This window comes from Polypterus senegalus, chromosome 4 (genome assembly GCF_016835505.1).
Source record: "Polypterus senegalus isolate Bchr_013 chromosome 4, ASM1683550v1, whole genome shotgun sequence".
NCBI lineage: Eukaryota > Metazoa > Chordata > Cladistia > Polypteriformes > Polypteridae > Polypterus > Polypterus senegalus.
In genome coordinates this window covers 149,678,358-149,704,855 of record NC_053157.1, presented here as the reverse complement: position 1 = coordinate 149,704,855, position 26,498 = coordinate 149,678,358, and the positions used below count along the sequence as shown (strand labels likewise).

The following is a 26,498-nucleotide window of genomic DNA, read 5'->3' as shown; positions in this document are numbered from 1 at the left end:
TGGCGCCCACAGAGCATGATTAATGTAGTGTTAGATTAGATTAGATTAATCCCATGGGGAAATTCAGATGCATGCAGCAGCAGAAACATACAAATAAAGATACAAGACAAATTATATACCCAATCAATCAATCACTTGGTAAGTAATAAAAAAATAAAAATAATATTTGGAGATAAACTTAAAGAGTACTTCAGGAGGAAGCATTAAATTGCCTGGTAGCAGTGGACCAAAAAGAACCCCCTACCATTGGCGCTTCTTAGCACACTGTGCTGGAATGAGCCTATAGTTAAATGTGCTCCAAGAGAGAGCCTTCTGGATGGGATACTAATATTATAAATACTACATATTTCACAAGATTATCATATGCACAAGTAATGTAATATAGCATTGTCAAACCTGCTTAAATCAATTCAGGATCACTGCAAGCCAAAGAATATTCCAATAGCACAGGGGACAAGGCAGTATTGGACAGGACACCCTTCCATCAGCGGACAAACACATCCACAGTTACACACCGGCCCAGTTAGAATTGCCATTTAACCTAAACTGTACACTTTTTTTAATGTGAAAGGTAAACTGAAGTGCTTAGAGGAAACACTGGGAGATTTTACAAACGCCATCATGATAATGACCTAGCATATGAATTAAACCTACAATGCTAGACTCCTGAAGGAGTAGCACCAGACGCTGCTCTACCATGTCACGTGCAATAAAAGTTAAATTATGTATTTTTGTTTCATTTTGTTTTTGTTTTCCTTTGAATTTCATTACAATGCTCAAGTTAGCAATTATTAAAGCAAACAGATTTACAATTATACAACACCAACAAATAGCTATTTTCAAATATATAGTTATTCTTAACTATAGAACAATATTACCTTTTCTATTATCAGTATTATCTTATATATGTTTATGTTCTGCAGTTGTAAATGCTAAAAACTGTGTAGGAAATCATTGAGCTTAAATTTCCACATATGCAAAAAGAAGTTTGTTTTTATTTTTAAAAATTGTAATTTAAGAACATTGAAGTATAAGTATGAAACATTTATTAACCATATTTCTTTGTTATGGGATAAAGCAAACTATAAGGCATGAATTATTATAGAATACAGTAATTGGTATGTTGAAAACCAACACTTCTTAATTGATTCTTGCATAAACATACATGATGAGCCTGGTGGAGCAGTAGTTAACTCTACTGCTGATGAGTACTGCATTTGAATTCCAGCTGTATTGCTTTCTGTATGGAGATTTCCATTTCTACCCATTTCTGCATTGGTTTTCCTTTTCCTTTTCACATTAAAAATATGCATGTTAGGTGTACTTGGTAACTCAAAATTTGCTCCTTATACAGTATGTGAATGTATGGATATGCAATAATGTGAATTTTGGATGAGTGGATCTGTCCCTTCGGTGGGCTGGCGCCCTGCCTGGGATTTGTTTCCTGCCTTGCACCCTGTGTTGGCTGGGATTTGGCTTCAGAAGACCCCTGTGACCCTGTAGTTAGGATATAGCGGGTTGGATGATGGATGGATGGATGCCACTCTGTCCCTAACTGGATCCTGCCTTAGACCTGATGCTGTTGCTATAGGCTCTAGTCTCTGGTACTCTGAAAAAGATTGTGCAGGTTTTATGATGGATAGATAGAAAAGAGAACAAAGTATGAACAAAAAGATATGTGTGTATATAAGAATACAGATTCATTTTCATTCCAGTGACAATAAAAAGTTAAGGTGGGCAAAAGATCTCTGAAGATTTGCATTGCATGTATTTCCCTTGTGACAGAAAATTCATTAAGAGGTGACCTCATTCATTACATTTCAGCGGTACCAAGAGTAATAACAGTAAACAGAGGTCATCTTTTTATAGTTTTTCGCTTGTTATGCTTTTTTTTGTTTTTTTTTTTAAAGCAGGTTTGAACAGTGAAATACATATCTAAAATAAGACATGTACAGTAATGCTAGTGGTAGATACAAATATGTATTTGCAAAGGCCAATAACAAGAATTGTTTGTTTTTGAGTAGAGCTTAATCCAAGCGTGCCACTTTTCTGCTATTATACCTTCATCTGCTTGTGATGTGAGAATTATGAAGGGTGTAGGTTATGCCATGAAGATGTACCCTGCTGCAAGCTTCACAAATATCCTGGAGTGGCTTTGGTTTGTAAACACAACTCCAATCCCAAAAATGTTGGGACACTGTGATATTGCAAACTTGTTGGCGCCTGGAGCCTCTGCGTAGAAGAACAACAGCAGCAAGCACCTGTTGGGCTCACATCCACCCCCTTGAGTTCGGCATGGTACTGTCTGCCTCACCTTGTGCCTTTTCACTGCGGTTTTATGTCTGATCAGCAAGACTAAATATGTCACACACATTCATTGAATACAGTATATTAGTCAGAATTTGGAAAGTCAGGGTGTATAATAAACATGTCTGCAAACATTATATTGGCGATATACAGAGAGACACCAACAGGCATGCGCCAATTTCGTGCATCAACCCAGTGTGTGAGGGACAGTGCAGTCCAAGGGGAGGCTCTGCTTGTTGCTGCCGTTCCTTGCATTACTCCCCTGTATTTGAACAGGAAATGTGCAAATTCAGTGATTTTGACTATAAAAATGATCAATTTATTGGAATCATAAGGAAAACAAATTTATAGCACACGTAGTAGAACGTCGTAAAGAATTCAAAAACATTGGCTCGATACACATGCAGAGCTGGTTAGATTTAATGGAAGTATGAAAATTCAAAACTCTCTAAAAAATGACAGTAAAGATCGTATTAGCGCAAACAAACAGAAATTATTACTCTGTGAAATAACGGAACAGCGAAAAGAGATCGAATATATTGTTCGGATTTAAACTGTAAGTTGGAGACTTGTAGATCGTCTAATTCGTGTTGCCATCATGGAAAAGTAGTGTTTCTTCCCAATGAAGAGGTGTATCCAGGAGAATTAAAAGATTTCTTGTTTGGTGAAAGTGAAATCCACATACGCTGTCACGCTTGAGTCACAGAGTTGCACAGATACACAGGAGATTTTAGAGACAGTAATGTTATTCAGAGACTTCAAACAAACAAAAGTCTCTTTCAGGAGTGAATCGAGCTCCATGTGTAGACGGAGGGGACAGTTCTGTCTCTCAATTAAAAGAATAGAAAATCTTCCTCTTCATAGGTGCGCGCCTCTGGAGCGGGACCCCCAACAGGAGCAAAGGATGTCTAGGGGAGAAGAGAAACACGGCAGTGAGACAAAAGGGCAGCTGCTGTACAGGCTACAATGTTTGAAGCACGGCAGCAGCAGCAAGCCATCAGCTGATTGGCCAAAGAGGAGGTAAAAAAATGTATTTGTTCCCAATTGTATCACCGTTTAAGAGTGGGTTTCAGAGGAGCGACTGTGTCTCCTTGGGGTGTGTTCAGCTCCACTTCTTCACAACGCGAGCGCCAGAGATGCAAAGTGGTTGGCGCATAGTGCAGGCCAGTGAGTGGTGGTTGGTGATCGAACCGAGCAGGGTGTGAAGCTCCCTAGTATCATCAAAAGATTCAGAGAATCTGGAGAAATCTCTGTGCGCAATGCCAAAAATCAATATTGGATGCCCATGGTCTTCGGGCCCTTAGGTGGCTCTGCATTAAAAACAGGCATGCTTGTTCCATGGAAACCACTGCATGGACTCAGGAACACTTCCAGAAATCATCACTGTGAACACAGTTTGCTGTGCCATCCATAAATGCAGGTTAAAACTCTATCGTGCAAAGAAGAAGCCATATATGAACATGATCCAGAAATGCCACCATCTTCTCTGGGCCAAATCCCATTTGAAATGGACTGAGGCAAACTGGAAAACTGTTCTGTGGTCAGATGAATCAAAATTCTTTTTTGAAAACATGGATGCCACATCCTTAGGACTAAAGAGTAGAGGGATGATCCAGCTTGTTATCAGGGTTCAGTTCAAAAGTCTGCTTTGATGGTATGAGGGCATATTAGTGCCAATGTAGTTGACAGCTTGTACATCTGGAAAGGCACCATCAGTGCTGAAAGGTATAAATAGGTTTTAGAGCAACATATTCTCCAGTCCAGACAATGTCTTTTTCAGGGAGACAATGCCATACCGCATACTGCATCTATTACAACAGCATGGCTTCATAGTAGGAGAGTCCAGGTGCTAAACTGACCTGACTGTAGTCCATACCTTTCACCAATTGAAAACATTTGGCACATCATGAAATGAAAAATATGACCAAGACGACCCAGGACTATTGAGCAACTTGTGACGATGCGGGTTCTGCTCCAATCTCCCATCTGCTGTTCGGGAGCCCTTGAAACCTACACCGTCGGTAATGTTACAGATGAACTAGACAGTGAGGCAACAACATAGCAAGGGAATGATGTACAAATGTGCAAAGGTGTTTTTATTTAAAATAGTCAACAAAACAAAAGAGTGTTCAAATAAATAGTGCAGTGATTCAAAGTTCCAATAAATAAATAATCCGTAAAAGAAATTTGAAGGTTTAAAAATAATTACAAAAACAATCCTTTAAAACCGAAGTTAAAACATTGCTGGAAGCAGTCCTTTAAAACAATGAGAAGCCCAGTGCTTCTTTTACACTAGCGTCTCACCTGCTTCTCCCATTTGGGCCCTGCAGCAGGCGAGACACTCTCTCTACAGCTGTCCTTCATACTTTCATCAACACAGGTATGGAGGCCTCCTGATCCTGGCTTCAGTCGCACACTCATCCCAGGCCCGAGGCTTGACTTTCACCCAACGGCCAGGACGCACGTGCTGGGGAATCCACCACCAAAGCCTCCCGACTCCCGCTGCCTTCCCAACCTTATGCAGACAGTCGCCCTTCACTGGTCGATCACTCAGCGGGAGTGATCACTACTACAACTCCCGGGTGTCAGCCTAACACCCAGGCTTCCATACAGCTGCCTGCAAGCATTCACTCGCTCACCCGTACCGGCTCTCTCTCTTTCTCTGGCGTCCTGCTTTCTCCAGCCACCTCCGTCTTTCTTTCCTAGTTCTACCATTTTTTTTCCTTTTCCGTGTTCTACCTTTTCTTCCTAGCCGGCTCGCGCTTCTATATATCGAGAGAGGGCATAGCAGCTGCTACAAATTAGCAGCCCCAGGAATAATCACGGATGTGGGCAGTCTCTCACCTGTGCACATAGGTGAGAAACGCCGACACCGCAGATCGCCCTGAGAACTGCTGCAGCCCTGAGAACTGCTGCAGCCACAACCACCACACCCCCTCGCTAAGCCGCGAGCGCGGTCATTATTTATTTAAAACGGGCCTTTGCTGAGAAAGCTGTGGACCCGCTATACCACACAACTAGAATCCTATATCAAACAAGAATGGGACAAAATTCCTCTCCCAAATGTCCAGCAACTGTTCTCCTCAGTTCCCAGATGTTTACATACTGTTGTTAAAAGAAGAGGGGATGCTACACAGTGCTAAACATGGCCCTGTTTCAACTTTTCTGAGATGTGTTGCTGCCATCAAATTTAAAATTACCTTATTCTTTTCTTAAAATGCTACATTTTCTCAGTTTAAACATTTGATATGTTTTCTATATTCTATTGTGAATAAAATATGAGTTTATGAAATTTGCAAATTATTGCATTCTGTTTTTATTTACATTTTACACAGCATCCCAATTTTTTTATAATCGGAGAGTAAGAAACAGATTAAGAAAAATGTGAATGGGTAAGAGAGAAGTATAGGCTCAGGACACCTCACATTTCCCAATGCATGCGGTGCATTAAGAATTCCATATGAAGATCCTGAAAACTCCCAAGGTCTCATTTCAAAAGAATCTCTGCCTCATTCATAATCAAGACAAATTAAAACGTGGATGGAGCAAATTTTTTTTTTAAATTAAGCTACAACAAAACTGAACTCCTGCAAACTTGCACTACAGTGCACCTTAAGAAAATGATGTCCTTCTCAATCACTCTTGATGGTGATCTCATCAGACCTTCTTCTAATGAAATAAATCCTGGTGTCATTTTTGATTCATCCCTTTCTTATTCCACCCATAAAAACCACCTTAAGAAACTTTCTTACTTCCACCTCCATAACATATCCCTTGTTTGCTCTCCCTTTTCCTTTTCTAATGCTGAGAAAGCTGTCCAGGCATTTATCACATCCCATATTGATTATTGTAACTCTCTACTGGCAGGTGTCTCTTCAAATCTTATATCACATTTCCACTTAATTCAGAAGTCTGCTACAAGAGTCCTAACATGAACCAGCATGAGCAAGCACATCACATTCATCCTGCTTCACCTGCACTGGCTCCCTGTGTCTTACAGGACTGAATATAAAATTCTACTGACAACTTATAAAGCTTTAAATGGCTTTGCACCGGACTACCTCGGTGACCTTCTCCATCACTCTGCTCCTGTTCACCCACTAAGGTCCTCTAATTCTCACAATCTTGTTGTGCCCCACACTAAACCTGCACTCTATGGGTGACAAGGCCTTCAACTGTATAGCGCCCAACCTTTGGAATGACCTCCCTAAATTAATTAGATCAGCTGACTCCATTCATTCTTTTAAAAAACAAGGTAACACTCTTCTGTTCAGGAAGGTTTTTAACTTAACCTAACTCTCTGCCCTTTCTTTCACGTGACCTCTCTGTCCAGATGCTCAGAATAGTTTATGTGTTTGTTATATCACAAATTATATGATTTTTTCAGACATTCATTTTAGTATTGAATTTAGTATAATCTGGTTTATTTTTTCTTTTATTCTATGTAATGCTTTGTATATCCTGTGTTTATTTGTTTATTTTTCTATGTAGAAAATATTTGTATCTTAAGTGCCTTGAGCATGGGTAAGGTACTATATAAATAAAATGTATTATTATTATTATAGCATAATTTTAAGACAAATACATATCACTTATTAGTATTTAAAAGAAATGAATTGCAGAGTGTCTTATGAGAAGTGACATTAGACCTAAAAAACACAAAAACAATGAATATTCTACGATGTGATTTAATTGTTAATATGGTAAAATTGTTAGCCAGACATTTTACTTTTCGATGGACTTCTCGCCATGTCCAAGGTGTGATCCTACCTCGTGTCCTGTGCTGTCTGGGATAGGCTGCAGCACCCCCTGCGACCCTGTTCAGGACTAAGTGGGTTAGAAAATGACTACTGATTTTTTTTTTTATTTCACATTCAGCATTTTCCCATTATGGTGAGGATGACAGAACTTCTTCTTCTTCTTTCGGCTGGATTTCAGTGGATCATCTTCTTCCATATCTTTCTGTCCTCTGCATCTTGCTCTGTTACACCCATCACCTGCATGTCCTCTCTCACCACATCCATAAACCTTCTCTTAGGCCTTCCTCTTTTCCTCTTCCCTGGCAGCTCTATCCTTAGCATCCTTCTCCCAATACACCACAAAAGGAAGTATGGCACCTAAAAAATAAGCTACTTGTTGACAAATAAATAACAGAAGCTTCTCATTTAAGTTGTTTATATGTAGGAGTCACAATCCAAGTAATGTTAGTTGTGAAAACGTCTTTTACTTATTATGTACTTATTATGATTTTTTAGTCTACCAACATAGGTGTCTGCAGAAAATTTTGTAGGTGGGGGCAAAATGAACTGTGTTTGGGTTGTAGGAAGAGGGATGGTGAAGGGATAGTTATATTGTTCTTGTTTACTTTCTTCTAAACATTTTTCATTTAGGAATCAAGCAAAAAAAAACAAAAAACAAAAGCACACTTCTAAATAGCAAGGTCACAAAACACAGCCCTGAGTTACAACAGCCCCTGGCAGACTTTTCATCTTTTCTGGAAGCAGGCATTCAAACTATTTATCTATTTGTTTGGATGCAAAGTCAGAATTTGAGAGTTTCAATGTGGATAGTGAAAAATCACAGAATAACTTTTGGACAGTGTGATTACAGATAGCAAAGGATTTGTAAACGGTTTAGTGGTAAATACTGGCAATGCAGAGTAAAAGTTTAAAACGCAATTTAAAGTGCCCCAATACCTCACCACAGATGCTCATACCTGCCAATTTATCATTTATCTTGTAATAGATTGAGACAACTCATAAAATACACAAATGCATCAATTGTTCACAATATATGATGTTAGCAAACAGAGACAGTGTCATAATTATTCCCTATGACAGCATACCAAATGGATAGGGATTAATGAGAAAAATGACATATTATACAATAAGAGAACAATGATGTTGCAGCTGGAAATTCTTTACTGAGGTAGAGGGCCTTGATTGTGGTATTGGCTTGTTTTCTCCATATTTTCCATTAGCTACACTTTGAAATTATGCTGCCACATTAACTAATGTCTCAAATTGCCTTCTTGTGTCTAAATACATTATTTAAGTGTGATTATGTGCTTTAGTAAACTAGATTACAGTTTTGTGAAGCCTTTAATAGGATTAAGGAATAGATGGATGACTACATATTAAGAGGAAATGCACCAGACTTCATGAAGATGTTGATTGGATAACTTTAGTGCACATTGCTTAATATTTTCCTTGAAGGCATGGTGAAATTCAATACAACTCATCGAAACACCGGAACAGTTGTGTCACCTTTACTCTTCGCCCTATACACCTTGGGATACAAATATAACACCAGGTCATGTCAATTGTAGAAATTCTCAGATGATTCTATGGGATGTATTGATAAAGGGGATGAGATGGATTATACGACTCAAGTGGAGAACTTTATTTCTTGGTGCAAAAGTAATTGTCTTCGGCTTAACATCAGCAAAACCAAGAAACTGATTATTGACATTCTGTAGGAAAGAACCTCTACATCTGGTCACTATTCAGGGAGTTAATATGGAAGTGGGTCACTGCTGCTGATACTTGGGGGTCTACATCAGTGACTGGGCTGGACTAATCTAGCAGCACAAAGAAATTAGACAAGAAAGGGCAGATCAGACTCTTTTTTTCTTAGGAGGTTATGCTCCTTTATGTGGCCAGTGAGATTTTCTATGCAGTGGTGTGCTGGGCTGGGAACATCACTTTAAGAGAGGTCCACCAGATCAACAAGCTAATTAAAAGGGCAGGCTCAGTTAAGACACACACTCTCGACCCACTGGAAGTAATAGTGAACAAGAGAATGAAGACAAAACTGATGACCAATATTGACAATGGTGCACATTCTCTATATGATGCATTAGGTACTTTCAGCCAACACATTATACAGCAGAAGTGTGTAATGAATAACTGCTGGGGCTCCTTAACACCTTACCTATGGCAATACACATTTATAATGTCTCACCGTGACTGCTTTTTTATCATTAGACAACTCAGAATTTTTCTTCTTGTTTCTAATTCTTTGTGTCCATTTTGTTCATAAAAGTTCTTATGATTACTTTGAAATCATTTACATTTTTTGTCTGGTGCCTCCTGACTCACCGGCACAAGTAAATCCCTATTTATGATATATGTTTGACTTGTCCTGATGTATAATTATACAAGATGTCAAGGTGTTTAGGGTTTCCTCTATTTTTGGCCATCTATACTCTAAACACATGTAATTTTTGGACATTTTTTAGGCATTATTTTGTGCAGGAAGTTACACCATTATGATAAAGGGAAAACCAATAGATACTGTATCATGAACAAGCATGATAAGAAGGACTTGAAGTTGTGTATGCCACAACAACTGACCCCAGGGGCTCACTTTCTCATTAGATACAAGGACTCAAAGGCACTCCTTTTCACAAAACTAGACAAAAAAATAGAGATTGGTAATATAGGAATGTGGCGTGTTGTATGCTATGAGTATGCTATTTTGAGGTTGTTGGTGTCAAATATGATAATATTTTTGATATCTTATTTTTTTACTGGTGGTCAGCACCTTATAAAAGCATCTCCCAAAAGGTTAAAAGTGATAAATTTCAAACATAAGCTGGTATCATTTTAGACCATTTTAAGGTCAGTGATTCTGAAAATGATGTTGTTTTTAATTTTTGAACCTTTACTATGAATGTAACCCTCTGTGGATCTATAATTTTACTAATTATCCCTTTATATCCTTTATATATACATGTATATATATAGATTATGTTTCATTATTTTCTCTGATCATCTTTTCATTTCTGACTGTGATTTGACATCCTCAGCTCTCAGTCTCTGTCATTTGAATCTGTCCTGTAATGCCAAAGACAGCTAATCCACTAAATCACCTCTCAATGAAACCTAAGAGTCAGGTAAAGATTCATTTTAGGCAGTGATGCGAGTGTCACAGTGAGTGTGCAGTGATGTAGTAGCAGGCATTTGACATGAGATATGCATGTACAGAAGACCCCTGCAATTTTCTTTAAATGGTGGCAGCAGATCTGTTAGCTAAACCCAGTGACAGGAAGCACAGCATCTCGCCACTTATAAAGCAGTCAGCATTAGGGAGGACCGTCTGGATACACTAGTGCAAGTTGTGCACTAATCGCAGACATGGCAAAAAAAGGCATTATTAGAAAATGGAAAATATTTTGTAGTATTTAAAAAATATTTTTTAACAGACTTCCTAAGATGTTGTGAGAGGGTAAGAACAAAATAGAGATAAGAGAAATCTGTGAAAAAAAATATGCATTTTTTATATGCTATACTTTATGGTTTCTTTGGGGTCCTGCTGCATTGTTTTATACATCCGGAGAATTAGTTATATTGCATTATTCCATCGCAATATTATTTTAATGTTAACCTTTAGTGAAGAATGACAAATGTTTTTTATTTTGGCAACATAATAATACATCACAGGTAAAGATATGTGTGCTTCAACATAAAGGAGCAGTTTAATGTCTCAACATGGTTAAATGTATTTTGTATTTAAAGAACTTTTTTTGTTTATTTTATAAACAGCAGTATTGGAAAATCTTCACTTCCAACCCAGGAAATTGGGTTTGTTCAAAATATTTAATATCAATAATTGTTTTGAAAAGAGACAGCTTGGGAATACAGGATTCAAATTTGAAAGTTCCTTTTAAGTAAAATTTGAAATGATTTTTGTGGAGCACAGTGCAGTACTTCACAGTATAGACCTTGCTTTTTCCAACATGAATGCAGTGTCTATGGTGCTTCTGTTGAACTTTTTCTTTGATTGTGCTTCATCCATTCATCCATTTTTGTGGAATGAATCCACTGTATTGATTACAAAATTATTCACTGAAGCAACATAATCCTGAAATATTTTATTGAAAAATGTCTAAGATTCCTATTTGCTGTGAAGCACTGGTAAAGTTTCAAAAGGTTTGATGAAGTAGAATTGTGAAATTTTTACCTTTAGTGGTGGATGGCTGGCACCCTTACCTTGCCAGGACAGCTTCATAGTGGAAGGACAGGGGGCAAGAGCATGCAGAGGGTATTATCTCCCCCGGATCGCTAGGTGGCAGTTCCCTGGGTTACTACAGCAGCACACTGGGACGTGGAGCGTGTGGACTCAGGCCTGTTGAGTTCTGGGGGTGCCGCCAGGGGGTGCTGCAGGGAATGTGGAGCCTAATGCTACTACTGCTTAATTATAATAATAGAGTGTTTCTGTGCTGAGGGTAATACTTAATTAAAATAATGTAAGAATTACTCTTTGTGAAACGCTGATTAGCACTACTTCTTCACAACACTCCAAAACTGAGCTCAAACCAGAGCCTGGTTGCGGTCTGTGTGGAGTCTACATGTTCTCCTAGAGTCCTTGTTTTCCTCCCATATCTCAAAGAATGGCCAAGTGAATCATGTCAACACTGTATTTCTGCTTGAATCTCACTTCATAGATTACATCAAATATAACATCACAATAGGCAAGAACAAACAAAACAGCAGAATTTATTTTAAATATTGCTATAATATGTATGTGAGTTTGCAATAGCATAAGTTACTAAAGACAGCTTTTTTGGTGGGGGGCGTGTAGAAAGAAAGAAAGACAGATAGCTCTTTAAGGGTTTTGTGACACTACATAATACACTGGTTTTGGCAAAACATTTCAGAAAAATGTCTGTTGTAAAATATCTAAACACAATCCAAGATGAGACAAAAAAAAAACAGACTCAAAGATAATTATGGAAGCACATGCTTCCATAGATAATCACTGTAATCCAGCAAAACAAAGAGATTGTTATCAGAAAGTGGTTGCTCTGCTCCTTTCACTTCACTTCTGCAGATGGCCTTCATTTCTCCGTACGATTGCTGTCAGTGCTGGGGAAATAGTCCATTAGGATATCCCACTTGCAAGAGCATTATTATGGACAAATATCAAATGTTGGCTAATTTGCTTTTTTCTACAACATCACAAAATTTCAAAGAAATCTGTCAAATATTTTTTTAGATTTTGGTGTATTTAGTTTTTCTGTTGTTTGGGTTATCACTAAATAGTGCTATATCAAAATGGCCTTTCTTAGCCTATTGCCCTATACACTCACCTAAAGGATTATTAGGAACACCATACTAATACGGTGTTTGACCCCCTTTCGCCTTCAGAACTGCCTTAATTCTACGTGGCATTGATTCAACAAGGTGCTGAAAGCATTCTTTAGAAATGTTGGCCCATATTGATAGGATAGCATCTTGCAGTTGATAGAGTTTTTCGGATGCACATCCAGGGCACGAAGCTCCCGTTCCACCAAATCTCAAAGATGCTCCATTGGGTTGAGATCTGGTCACTGTGGGGGCCATTTTAGTACAGTGAACTCATTGTCATGTTCAAAAAACCAATTTGAAATGATTCGAGCTTTGTGACATGGTGCATTATCCTGCTGGAAGTAGCCATCAGAGGATGGGTACATGGTGGTCATGAAGGGATGGACATGGTCAGAAACAATTCTCAGGTAGCCCGTGGTATTTAAACGATGCCCAATTGGCACTAAGGGGCCTAAAGTGTGCCAAGAAAACATCCCCCACACCATTACACCACCACCACCAGCCTGCACAGTGGTAACAAGGCATGATGGATCCATGTTCTCATTTTGTTTACGCCAAATTCTGACTCTACCATTTGAATGTCTCAACAGAAATCGAGACTCATCAGACCAGGCAACATTTTTCCAGTCTTCATCTGTCCAATTTTGGTGAGCTCGTGCAAATTGTAGCCTCTTTTTCCTATTTGTAGTGGAGATGAGTGGTACCCGGTGGGGTCTTCTGCTGTTGTAGCCCATCCGCCTCAAGGTTGTGCGTGTTGTGGCTTCACAAATGCTTTGCTGCATACCTCGGTTGTAACAAGTGGTTATTTCAGTCAAAGTTGCTCTTCTATCAGCTTGAATCAGTCGGCCCATTCTCCTCTGACCTCTAGCATCAACAAGGCATTTTCGCCCACAGGACTGCCGCATACTGGATGTTTTTCCCTTTTCACACCATTCTTTATAAACCCTAGAAATGGTTGTGCGTGAAAATCCCAGTAACTGAGCAGATTGTGAAATACTCAGACCGGCCCGTCTGGCACCAACAACCATGCCACGCTCAAAATTGCTTAAATCACCTTTCTTACCCATTCTGACATTCAGTTTGGAGTTCAGGAGATTGTCTTGACCTGGACCACATCCCTAAATGCATTGAAGCAACTGCCATGTGATTGGTTTATTAGATAATTGCATTAATGAGAAATTGAACAGGTGTTCCTAATAATCCTTTAGGTGAGTGTATATATCCGCCTGCCAAGTTTCAACTTTTTAGCTAAACATGAAATAATATTTGTGTTTATGAGTGAGTGAGTGAGTGAGTGAGTGAGTGAGTGAGTGAGTGAGTGAGTGAGTCATTCCATCAACGTTACATTATATATATAAACTATACTACATACTGCAAAATAAAGAAGTTTAGTTGTTAAGCAACAAAACTGTATTTTTCTTAAGTGAATTCATTTTCCAATTAGGCATACTAGATTTTACTTGTGGATTTAGCGCTGTTTGTATACCTTTTGGCAAACGAGGATGATTCTTGCGAAGACTATTCATAGAAATGTGCCTAATAAGTATTTCAGTATTCATCATTTTTGTATTTATGTTTTGTAACAATTTTATTATTGTTTTTAAGGTTTGCATTGTGCAAAAGAGAGACACCAAGAAAATGTACGCAATGAAGTACATGAATAAGCAGAAATGCATTGAAAGAGATGAGGTGCGCAATGTCTTTAGAGAACTGCAGATTATGCAAGGTCTGGAACATCCATTCCTAGTGAATCTTTGGTAAGTAATGCCAATTTTACATAATCTGGCTTTTGCATATTTAGGAAGATTAATATTTACTTTAATTAATTAGTAATGTTTAATTTCTTGATAAGTGTTATAAAGTTTTTGACCTACAGATCTTACTTTGTCTGAATGCAATAACACTGCAAATGATTCTGAGCCCCATGTTCAATAAAGCAAATTATATTCATAATGGATCCTTTTTTGCTTTTACCCTCTTTGTTACATTTTTATATTTCCCCCCTTAAGCTGTCACTCATTTTCTGCAAACATTCAAATCTAGTTAAGCAATGCAAACACCAGTACTATAAGAAAAATTGATGATAAGAAGGCTCCACAGGGCAAGAAGTATCTTAAGGATACTTACCAAATACTTATGCGAGAGTCTCAGATACTGACGCTGTTAAACATTTTTTGTAACTTCTCTGTTGTATGCATCATGAATGATAAGATGACTTTTAGATGTTGCCATAGTATCCTGAAAATATTTTTTTCATCTTTCAGTATGTATGATTTGGTGGCACTTTAAAGTGAAAGATATTCAGTTCTATTCAGATAACAGTTCTAATCTGGGATTTTTTTTTTAAGAAATGTTTAAAAACATGTACAACCGAACCCTCAAAAAAACTTTACGTCAATTTTTGTAAAAGGATAGCTTTAAATTGGTGAAAAGGGAACGATGGAGCAGAACTACTACTGTAAATAACTCCTTTATAGGGAAATGTTACTTCTGTGTCATAGAAGTTTGGAAGACAGTAAAAGGTTTGATCATTTTTGAAATATTCACCTTAATGAAGTCCTGGTTCTACTTCACTAAATATAGCATCTAATAACTTTTGTATGATTTTTACTAATTAGAAAAACTAATTAGAAAGATGCTTAAAAATTGTACGATTGTATTGAAAGTGGTGCTGTTTTTGAATGAATTTATTTTATGAACGTTAGCAATTGGAGTTGTATTGTAATGTGTTTTTGGAGCTCAACAAGCATATTTTATGTCTTCCTGCTTTATTTTTTTAGTCTGTATATAAAACTGTTTTGATTAATATCTATTGGGCTGATGTGTTTATCCACGGTGACTTAAATAATCAGAGCCACTTTTTACAGCTGGCTACATGACCATGTTAGGGGCTGAATTACTGAGCGATTGCCAGGGGGCAACACAGATATTCAGGGACAGGAACTGAACTGGCAATCTTATGGTTTAAAGTCCAGTGCCTTGGGCACTACACCACATTCATTACAGTTGTCTACGTTTCTTATGTGCTAAGTCGGTGGCTTGTGTGCTTGTTCCTTTTACGGTATATCTTCATGGCTCATATGCTTGTCGTTTAATATCTCCATGACCTTCATTTCCTGTTTGACCAGATTAAAAATGGGTTTTTGCCTGTAAGATTTTACCTTTCTTTGATAATCAGAACTTCAGATTATTGGCAACAAATGTCCTTTAGGACAGTAAAATTCTATTCTTCTCTGCATCTCATCAAACTGGGACCTGCTTGACATATGGAAATGATGTTAAAGGCAGACTCACAACACCACTACTCTGGATAAATAAGCTAGATTTCATCATCACTTATTTTTCAATTTTAGAGTTTGCACATTCTGACACCTAAAATTCCAAAGATATGTCTCTAATTGTATGATTAGCCGAGTTTTAGTTAGTGAGGGTGTATTCCTGAGTATGCCCTGTCCAGAGTTGGTTCCTGACCTGAACACAATGCTGCCAGGATAGGCTCCAAAAGACTTTATCGGAATTAATGAGGTTTGAGTTGAATGCTTTTTTCTTTGATCTTTTTATTTCTCTGTCATATTTCTTTTAATGATAGATTTTACTAGTCTTTTGCTTTTTGTCTGCTCACATTTATTTACCAACCTCTGCCTGTTCCAGGGTAGTCTGACACCCATTTTGGATTCTCTTTAAACAAAGTGACACATCATTTTTGCTGGTAACTTAAACCAGGATGCACAGCAAAACTCACACATTCTGCTAGCTTGAGCTTCATTTCTTATATTGTCTTCTAGGGCTTGAGTCATCTTTTAATGTATGGCTTATGCTGCTCAGCCTCAATGTGCAGACCTCTCTTGTTTTGTACCAGTAACCCAAGACTAAAACATGCCTAAAACTGATTCCTGGCCATTCCCCAGGAGTTAGATACTGGCCATTAAACCTTTTCCCATAAACTAAGCATCATTTTTAAAACTTTTTACCTTTTTGATCTTTTAATTTCTATCAAGAATCATTATGGCTTTAATATTTTGTAACAAACTGAAAAAAGTCATCATTTGCATTGAACATAAAGCAACTGACACTGTTCTTTCAGTGTTCTTATATGCAAAATGGCTCTTCTGAAATCATGCAAATGACTTAACATAATGTGGTTTGCAGTATGACCAAAGGTACCAACAATATGTGTCAATGTCATTGTCAACTTATGTGACACTGCTAATCAAAATGAACCCACGAAAGAGGAATAGTAAGCTTGGACACCCTCATATTCCAAAAAGTTGAATGCTGGTATAATAGCTTACAGTATATCCAAGGAAAACATATTTGTCCTTGTTTCAGCTGTACACTGTCTGCTCAGTATTCCAGACAGAGAAACAGATTTTTTCTTTTAACTTTATTTAGGCAATTGTCCCTTACAAATTATTGAGGCGCCTCTTGACTTCTACTTTTTTCTTCTTTCTGTGTGTAATTTTGAAAATCCCAAGAAGCACAGACTCCAGGAAGGCAGGTTTTCCTGCTCAGATTAAGGTGAACCTGCTGAGATTTGTTTCAGGGGTTTCATAATCTCCTAATAACATACAACAGTTGTTGAAAATTGCTCAAAGAAGGATATAGCACCATGCAGGGTGAGGGAAAATAACCTACTGTACCTGAAGTTTGACTTTCAATTAGCATGTTGGGTCTCCACAAAAATACTGCCTTTTCTTTGCAAAACTCAAGACATATACATGACTGCTCCATGAATGAGTAACCTAGTACAGCTCCATTACCTTTTAACAATTTTATAGAAATACTTTCGTTAGCTTTAAAATCTATCAGATTGTAAAGTGGTTTCTCAATATGCTTGCGTTACAAAACCTAGGCCATTCATTTGTATCCAGCAAAATTGAATACTGCAGTGATTTATTGTATCTACAATACTATTTGCGATTTATAAAATTTCACCCTTTTGAAAATTATATTTCTTTTAGGAATACATAACCAGTCTCAGAACTTTGTTTTAAGAGGTGCTTACATCAAAAAATTCCAAAACATTGTGAAGATATACTATATCTTTGACTTAATGGGATACAGTAAATTAGTGTGCTGACCCTTACTTCCCTTTCTTCCTTCAGTCGCTTATTTATCTTTTAGTATCTTATGAAGCCTTTTTCACCAGTCTAATGGATAAAAGAACTTCAATGGCTCAGGGAAAAACCTTTACCATTCTTTCTTTCAAGGATTGTCAGTAACTTTCATCAGTGTTTCCTTTTACCTCCAAACTATAAACTGCTTCTCAAGAACTTTTGCTTTGTATGAAAAAGGAAACCACAAAACAGAATATTTTTTCAGCTCACAACTTTTTATTTCACACTTCAGTTTAAATATGTGAGGTACTGAAAACAAACCGCCAACAATCTGAAGGATCATCTGCAAGCTAAAATCAGACAGACAGACAGATAGATAGATAGCCTAAGTGCAAGACCCAGCATAATAATAATGATACAATAACATAAATAAATATTGTCCGTGTTCTATGCAACAAAATGCATAGTGGGAAGTGGAATTATATCTATTATATCTTCTGATTACAATATTAAGGTAGAATGAGGCAAAAGCTAAAGATGCTCCAGGACAGGAGAGGATGGGCAGCATCTCCTTTTCTACCACTGCCTCCAGGGAGTACAGGTTCAGAACTGGGCATTCCCTGAAATGATGTTAGTTCCACAGTATGGGACAATACACTGGTCACTAAGGACTGGCAGAACATCCCCTGAAGCTTGCCAGACACATTAATAGCCCCAAGATGCCTCAAAAAGAATAGCCTACTCTAAGCACTTATGTACAGAAAATCTGTTTTATCCAGCCTATCTAGCATTAATCTCAACCTAAACTAAGCCTGGTATTTGTAAAAAAAGAAAGCCAACTGCAATCTACAGAGATCCTAATCAAGGTAAATTTGTAGTTGGCCAAGAATTCTTGAGAAATATGGGTGTAGTTGACCCAAGCCACCTACGTTCTTAAAATAATTGTTCTTTAGTAGATTGTGTGGTTCCTTGTAGAACTATTGCTTGACAAAGCACCATTTTATTCTAAGAAGGGGTTATTTCCATATGAATTTGGTTCTTTCTGCTTTGAAAATCTTTGTAATATGTAGAAGCAAAATTAAATCTTTGATGTATGGTAGGCTGCAGGACACCAACAGATTAAGAAAACCTGGACTTAGCCTGTGTTACTGGCTATATGTAGCAATAGTCTCAAATCATGAGCAGTTGGTATTTCCCAATTCTGTTACCATCTATTCATGGTTATTTATGCATTGAGCCTGTTATGGATCTAAATAAACAAGGGTTCTTGAATTGTCATGTGGAGGAGTCGTTTGGGAACCAAAAATGGTTCCCCTATGGCATTGCACCAAAGAACTACTCTGACACCTTTATTTTTAAGAGTGTAAGCTTTCTAAAACAGAATACAAACACAAGTATTCAATGAGTCTGAAGGAACCGTATCATCATATAACACTATGTCTATTACTGATGGAACCATTGCCATCATGCTTTATAAGGACCCATTTCAAAGGATACAATGCTTACAACAAATGCAAGTTTATTTATGTATTTATTTTTCTCACAAGAAACGCAGTGTGGTGGTTCAGTGATTACCAATGCTTTCATTTCATTGGGTTCAAAACCCATGCCTAGTTGCTGTCAATGTGTAATTTGTATGGTTTCCTTATGTCTGTTTAGTTTTTCCTTTGAGTATTTAAAGTATCTTCTTAAATCCCCAAAGACGTGCAGGTTAGATGAATTTGGACCTCTACATTTTGTGTGAGTCGGCCCTGCTATAGACTGACATCCTGTCATGGACTAATTCCTGCCTTACTCGAAATGCTGTTGACACAGGAGGTTCCAGCCCCCATTTAAATCATACTGTTATTTAATTGTTAAAAAAGTATTGCACACAGTTTATTCTATTTGCTCTTTTTGTGTTATAGTAAAAGTTATCATTTGACTTGTGTAATTTCTGTAATTCTAGTACATGCTTCCTCAGTTTTTGATTGTTGCTTGTTATTGTATTTTGAACTAATTGGCCAGATGGTCTTGTCAAAGCTTTTTTCTATTTTGAAATTTATCCGTTTCAGTTGCTTTGGGGAAAAACATTCAAATGAAAGCATCTGGCATTTTAATTTGTTAACTCTAGTCTTCAGAATCTTTTTTTTATCTTTGTTTCCCTTATTTCTAACTAAGTAACTGAGGTACATCATTGTTTCCACAGATAGCAGTTGAAATATTGTATTTATACATTATTCCTACATTTGTTGTATTGGTTGAGCAATATTGTTTTGAAATAATATAATAACTGTGACAAGGTTAGGCTTACAACTTCAAAATAAAGAAACTAATACAGTATTTAAAACCAACACATTGTTAACTTTGCCAGTTTTTGCAAACTGTGTTAAAATTGAGTTTTTCCACTTTCTTTTCATCAATACATTCTATCCGTTTGGTTCAGTAGTTACAGTGTGCTCTGAATACTGGAATATTCTATAGAAAGATGCAGATCATTTATGTAAACACATAAAAATAAGATTCTGTATTTAATAGCACACAAAGAGTCTGGAATTGTTTGTACATTTACAAATTTTAAACAAAAATAGTAATGTATGAATAGTTATAAAATCATCCATTATTATTCTGGCACACACTCACTCTCTCTCATCCCCCCTTGACTTATTCTCTCTATTTCTGTTTCTCTGTTCTGTTCTGGTAATCCTGACGTTTTCGTTTCTATGGAGTCTTCCACATGTTAGCAGTCCTGCTTTCCCCCTGCTATGCAGAGGTACCCTGTCCCACAATGTGGTACTCTCCTTCTCTTGATCTCATTCTCTCTCTCTCTGTCTCCTGAAGACTTTTTATGAGATTTTTAATGTGCTGTACCATCTCTTAACCTCTGATAACCTTTAAATAGCACATAAATCTTTCACAATACCCAACATGATATTTAATACTAAGCTAGTCTCAGAAACCTAAACTTTATATTAACAAGATGTAGTCTTTTCATCTGTCTATTTAGTCATAAGCAGATCCTGAAGCTAGATAAAAGAACTGAGGCCAGCACAAAAGGAAGAAACATGTATTTTAAAAGTAAATTATAAAATGAATTAGACATTAGAGCCTTTTAAATCCCTCCATGGAACTTTTTCTTGGAGAAACACAGCTACCATTTTGGGGATTAGTAAAAGACTAGGAAACGCCCAGTGTCTTCTGATCTGAGCTTCCTCCTTGCAGACCCTGGTGTCGCAGCAGTCTTGACAGCCAGCCTTTTCCTAAAAGGCCTGACAATCCCATGGACAGCTGACCACCATAATGGGGAGCAGGAAAATATGAAATAATATTAAGTCTTCATGCTTCCACCTAACAGTATGGGGACAGCATTCATACAGTGGTGTCCTTAGTATATACAGAGCTCCATGCACATAGTATTTTTTGAAAAATAAATTACACTGACATTAGAGATAAAAAATGCTCAAGTGCAAATAAACACAAGTCAGAATAAACCCTGGTGCCATTGTAAGACTGCTCTAAGTGGGTCTACTCACTGGAGTGTCGCATTTACAGTACCTGCCCACTATCAAAGTGCTATGAAAACCTTTGTTTCTTGCCTTTTGACTGTCTCTCACTTTATCTTGACCCAGACTTCCTCCTGCTACTTAATCTTTGCCCTATAACTTTCTCCTACACTAGAAGAAATTTACCATGTATAAAGAAATACTCAAAACCTACTCTCAGGATTACATTTATCCAGGCTTAGAATTACTTGCAGGCCTGGTCTCACCTCTACAAGATCATTGAATGAGCAGCACATTTATCTACATTTGTAAATCTACATGCTTGAGCTTAAGGAAGCCCTTACCTCCAAGCTAGGCTGTCTACTGGTCATTCCTCAAAAAGTTTCCTCGAAAACAAGCACAGTGAGCTGACTCCTAGCAGGCAGGTAGTAATGTACTGACCTCCTACAAGTCCTCCCTGAACTCCACCTTGAATAGACAACTCACATTCATTGTTCCAGCTATTGAGCATCTTCTTCCACTCTGTCCTGATAGAGGATTAAGAGATCGTGGTGCATGCTGGGTCACTTGCTCCTTAGAATCCTTAAAGGTTCTCCTAAAATCCCTTTCTAGTTACCATTCTCTCTCTCTCTCTCTCTCTCTCTCTCTCTCTCTCTCTCTCTCTCTCTCTCTCTCTCTCAATAGGCTCCTGCCTATTGTCCTTATCAGACACCCCATGCTAGCATGCAAAGTTACTTCATCCTTGCCCCTATGCCAATATGTGTTCCAGTGTGTCTTGATTATTACAATTTTGTACACTGAAAGTAATTTTTCTGGCAGTATTTTGTGGATTTCTGGTGGTTTTTGAGGTCAGATAACACATTTGTGTTAGCAGTTTCTTGTTTTTTCACTTCAGAAAAAAGTTTTAATCAATCATAAATATGTTTTTTGTTTACTATGAAGCCATGTTATTTTTCCTGCAGGTGGCTCTATTTTGTTGCTGTGTTGCTAGGGGCATGAACACAATTGTCATATGTTAGGACATCATTAATGTGAAATCTTTTTATCCGACATTGACTGTGGAATTGTGTCCAAGTACGTAGATATTTCTCAAAAGACTAAAAGAATCCTTTTACTCCAATCCTCTTAGTTTTTCAGGTTAACATGTTTGCGCTTTGGTTCTTCAGTTTTCCTTTGTCTTTCCACTCTTGACCTCTGCTTGTTTACTGATTTTGTTTCATCTTTAGTGTGTGTGTGAGTGTGCATGAATGTATGTGTGTGGCTCCCTCTAATGAAGCTCTTCAAGTTGACATTCCTCTGTCCTGTGACATACTGGCAGTGCTCTTGCCCAAAAATCTTGTGCACCAGGCACTCCTTCAAAGTAAAATATGTTAATTATTTTATGTTCCCATTTACAGTAATGTCAGTACTGTCTGCATAAGGTTTCTCAGGATTTTCCTGTGATAAATATGTATTGTATTTATCATGTAAATGTACTGTTCTTTGCTCATTGCTCTATTTCTCTCTGCTTTTGAAGCACTTTTCTTCAATCTAAAATAATTTTTTATAGATATTTTAGAGGAATACTTTTAATTAACACATTTCTAGGCAGTTGTATAGAAGTAAAATACTTAATGAGAAGAAGGTTCTTTTATTCTTTTACATAAATGTACTCCAAATTTCCATCGTGTCTTTGCATTGTCCTCAAAAAATATTTCTGATTTCTAGGTAGCCATACAAATCAGCAATAGTTGGATAACTACACTTATGAAATAGTGTTTCTCCAAACATCACTCACTGCTTACATTTTGTTTGCTTTTTTAATACAATCTCCACTTTTAGCTTTGGTCTTTTAATAAAGTGTTGTTCACTAAAATATTTGATGTTTTCTTTAAGTGAGTAGTGTCTCGGTGCCAGATGCAAGAAAAAAAGGAGCTGAAGGTGATGGGTCTCGGCTCAGATCATTTTGCAGGCTGATATCTGCCTCTGTTTGACACTGCTCCCTCAGTACTAAGCTGGCTTTTGCCAGAATGAGGGAGATTGTGTCAATGCAGGAAGTCTCTAAACTGTGGATTATAGATCAGAAATAAAAGAAAAGAGTGTAAGACGACAAGCCAAGGTGTTTGATGCTATTTCAGCTTAGGCTTTACCTTAATCAATCAAGATACCTAGGGGTTTGATCAGGGACTGGTTGCAGGAGCTTCTCAAATAAATCAAAACTGTTGTGTGTCTGATTGTGTACTTCCAAACATGTGCTGATATTAGACAAACAATATATATCCAGATTTTTTGGTAACAGGTTCCTGGTTGGGTCCTATTGTCTGTTATTATCATATTGCTAAATGAGGCATTCCATGTTTTAATCATAATGCCTGTATGGATTTATAATTTGTGTTATAATTTTTGAAGTATGCTAAGCAAGAATAAGCAAGAATACAGATACAAATACAATACATTACAATATAGTATTAAGTTTCCTAATATACAGTGCATTCAGAAAGTATTAAGACACCTTAAGTTTTTTTCACATTTTCTTATGTTGCAGCTTTACATGACTTTAGAATTTATTTGCATGTTTATTAAAAAAAAAACCTGAAATATCACATTAACACAAGTGTTCAGATGTCTTGCAGTCACACCTGAAATGTTGCTCAGGTGCATCCCATTTTTCAGTCTGGATGTTTCTACACCCTGTTTGGAGTCCTCCTATGGTCAATTCAATTGATTGTAGATAATTAGGGACAGGGACACACCTGCCTATATGAGGTCCCACAGGTGACAATATTTATCAGAAAAACGACAAGCCATGAGTTCAAAGAAGTTGCCTGCCTAACTTAGAAACAGGATGGTGTCGATGCAGAGAAGCCTGGGGAAGGCTACAAAAAATTCTGCAGCACTGAAGGTTCCTGACAGCACAGCTGACTTTGTAATTCTTAAATGGAAGAAGTTTAGAATAATCATGGATGTTCCTAGAGCTGGTCACCTGCCCAAACTGAGCAATTGGGGTTAAAGGGCTTTGGTAAGAGAGGTGAACAAGAAACCTATTGTCACTCTGCCTTAGCTCCAAAGAACTTATGTGGTGTGATGGATGGCTGGGGATCGTTCCCTGCCGGGAGGCCTGGAAGAACAGGGAGCCAAGAGAAGGGCAATTCATTCCTCAGGATGTGAGAGGGCATCCCCCCTGGGTTGTATCAGGGCCACAGGCTTGGGGCTTTGAAGCTCAAATTCGTTGGGCTCCATGACAACCGCCAGGGGGCGCTTGGACAGCTCCAGAAGTAAGATCTGCAGCACTTCCGACACACCCGTAAATGCTACCGGAAGTTAATTGAACGCACCTGGTACACGTCCGGGTGCAGTAGAAAGGAGGCCACCTCACTCCAATAGAGGAGCCAGAGTCGGGTGGCAGAGGACAGAGCTTGCGGAAGAGGAGTGGAGGCGGCAGAAGAGAAGAAAAGGAAAGAAAAGAAGTAAAACGGACTGAGTTAGTGTGGTGATTTATACATTGTATTGTGTGAATAAGGGAGAGAATTTTTTCCGTCTGGGAACCACTTGAAGAAGTTATGATGTTCGTAAGTGTGGCACCCAGATGAAAACTGATGCATTTGGTGGTGCTATATGTCTGGTCTTGTGAAAAGGATAGTGTTCACTAATGAAGGGTGCTTTATGTAAAAATAAGATGTACAAGGCTGGATTTAGACCCTCACTTTATATTGAATCAACTTGACCTTATTTTGGAATTTGTTTTGGGGGGGTCAAACTTCCATACAGGCCCCTTGGTGATATTAAATATGGTCCATTAGTATAAAACAATGAAATTTAACAAATTAATAGATGAGTGAGACATTACATTTACAAGAAATCAACTTGTTTTGATAGCGCAGTTAACAAACATCCATTAAATATTTTTAAAAGGAATTTGCCACTTTGTGGTGAAAAGATAATATGTACCTGAGTATTTTACATTTGTATATTTGTACCAAATAAAATGAAAGATGGTATAAGTATTTCTTTATTCAAATTTTGTGTTGTTGCATCCGTTTCATCACCTGAAGTGGCCTTGTTGTCTTACACATTGTCGTTCATGTCCATATTGGCGTTATCGGACTGCATAGTGCTGCTAAGGCTTCTAGTAGCAGCCATATTAGCTATTTTTTGACTGTCTGTAAGGTCAGTCTTATTAGCCTCAACTGCAGTACATAATTTAGATTTTTTTTAAACTGCAAATGTAGGTATAGGAATAGTTTTTGCTTCTGTCTCTTTAATTTGTATTTTTGCTGCACAATTTGGCTCTCACTTTGAGCGACCAACTCTTCTTTCTCTTTTTTCTTTTGTGACACAGTAATACATCTAATGTATGGCCTCATAAAAGAAACCTATCAGATACCTGTTCATCATACTCCACCCACTCATATTTTTGTTTTGAATGCTTTTTTTATTTAGGTTAGAATGGACAGATTTTTAATAATGAAGATCAAAGTGAGATGGAGATGGGTGCTTGACAGCACATTGCTTGTTGATAAAAACTTAAGACATTTCCTATTATTAGGCTTTCTTTGGTTGTGCAAAGGCCCCTATGCACGCAGGGCCCCAGGGTGCACACCCTAGTCACTCTGGTGGTAAAAAAACAAGGCTTTTATTAGTTCCCCAACTTCATAAAGATAATGCTGCAGCTCCAGTAAATTAATGTGCAAGTAAAACTGAAAATATGTTCAGCAACGCCGCAAAGCTAGATGTAACATTACACTATCAACATACCATCAATTTGTTTTAAACATAAAATGTTCCTGCTTGCCACCTCAGTCAAGTGTTTGGTTTGGCTTGAGTGAAGGCTTTAACAAGGAGTTTGCGGTGCAGCATTTGAGTAATGTTATGGTCTATTGAAATCTGTGTCAGAGCTGTCAGACTTTCATGTCTTAGTTGATAGAAGATATGGTTTGATCAGCTTTAGGCAACAAATGCTGTTTTCTTGTAAATCAGAAGTGACTGGCACAGCTATTATTAGTGCCCTATCAAATATATGGCAGTAGTTCCAGTCTTCACTGAAACAAATAACCATCTTATTTCTTGTTTCTATTATATACACTCAGATTCCAGTGGGATCTTTTATTGCTAGCTTCTGACCTTAAAATTTAATTACTCTCAAAAATTACAAGTACATGATATAACAAAATAGCTTTCCATTTATTAAAGGATTCAAAATGTTGTCATCTTTAAAGAGTAATTCCCCAATAAATTAATTTGTACCTGCATTTCAAATCTGTAATGCCCTCTTTTTATTATATTTCAAAAGGAAAGACTCAAGAGAGTCTGTTTGAATACTTAAATGGTATATTTTATTATAAACTCAACTTATAGCTATAAATGTTATGTATTGATTGAAAGAGCAGAAGTATACAGTTGAATAAAGTAAATAAGACCTCATTTTTACAAGTCAATGAACCACAAGTTTCATTAATACAGTCATTTAGTTTAGCAGTTTAATCAATCAAAACGCTAATTATTAATGTCCAGTTTGAGAAGCCCTCTTCTATATAAAGCTAAGAAATAGAATTAATGTGTTCTTACCCATACAGTTTACTATT

At 37.4% G+C, this 26,498-nt stretch overlaps 1 protein-coding gene across 2 annotated transcripts in view; it reads left to right on the top strand.

Annotated features, from left to right (window-relative positions):
• The window catches only part of LOC120527722 (serine/threonine-protein kinase 32B-like), a 307,820-nt gene that overhangs the window by 110,233 nt on the left and 171,089 nt on the right, over nt 1-26,498 (top strand). For both annotated transcript variants that reach the window (XM_039751472.1, XM_039751473.1), the window contains one exon: nt 14,004-14,155. In XM_039751472.1, coding sequence (XP_039607406.1) covers nt 14,004-14,155 — 152 coding nt within the window. The remainder of the gene's footprint in view (nt 1-14,003; nt 14,156-26,498) is intronic.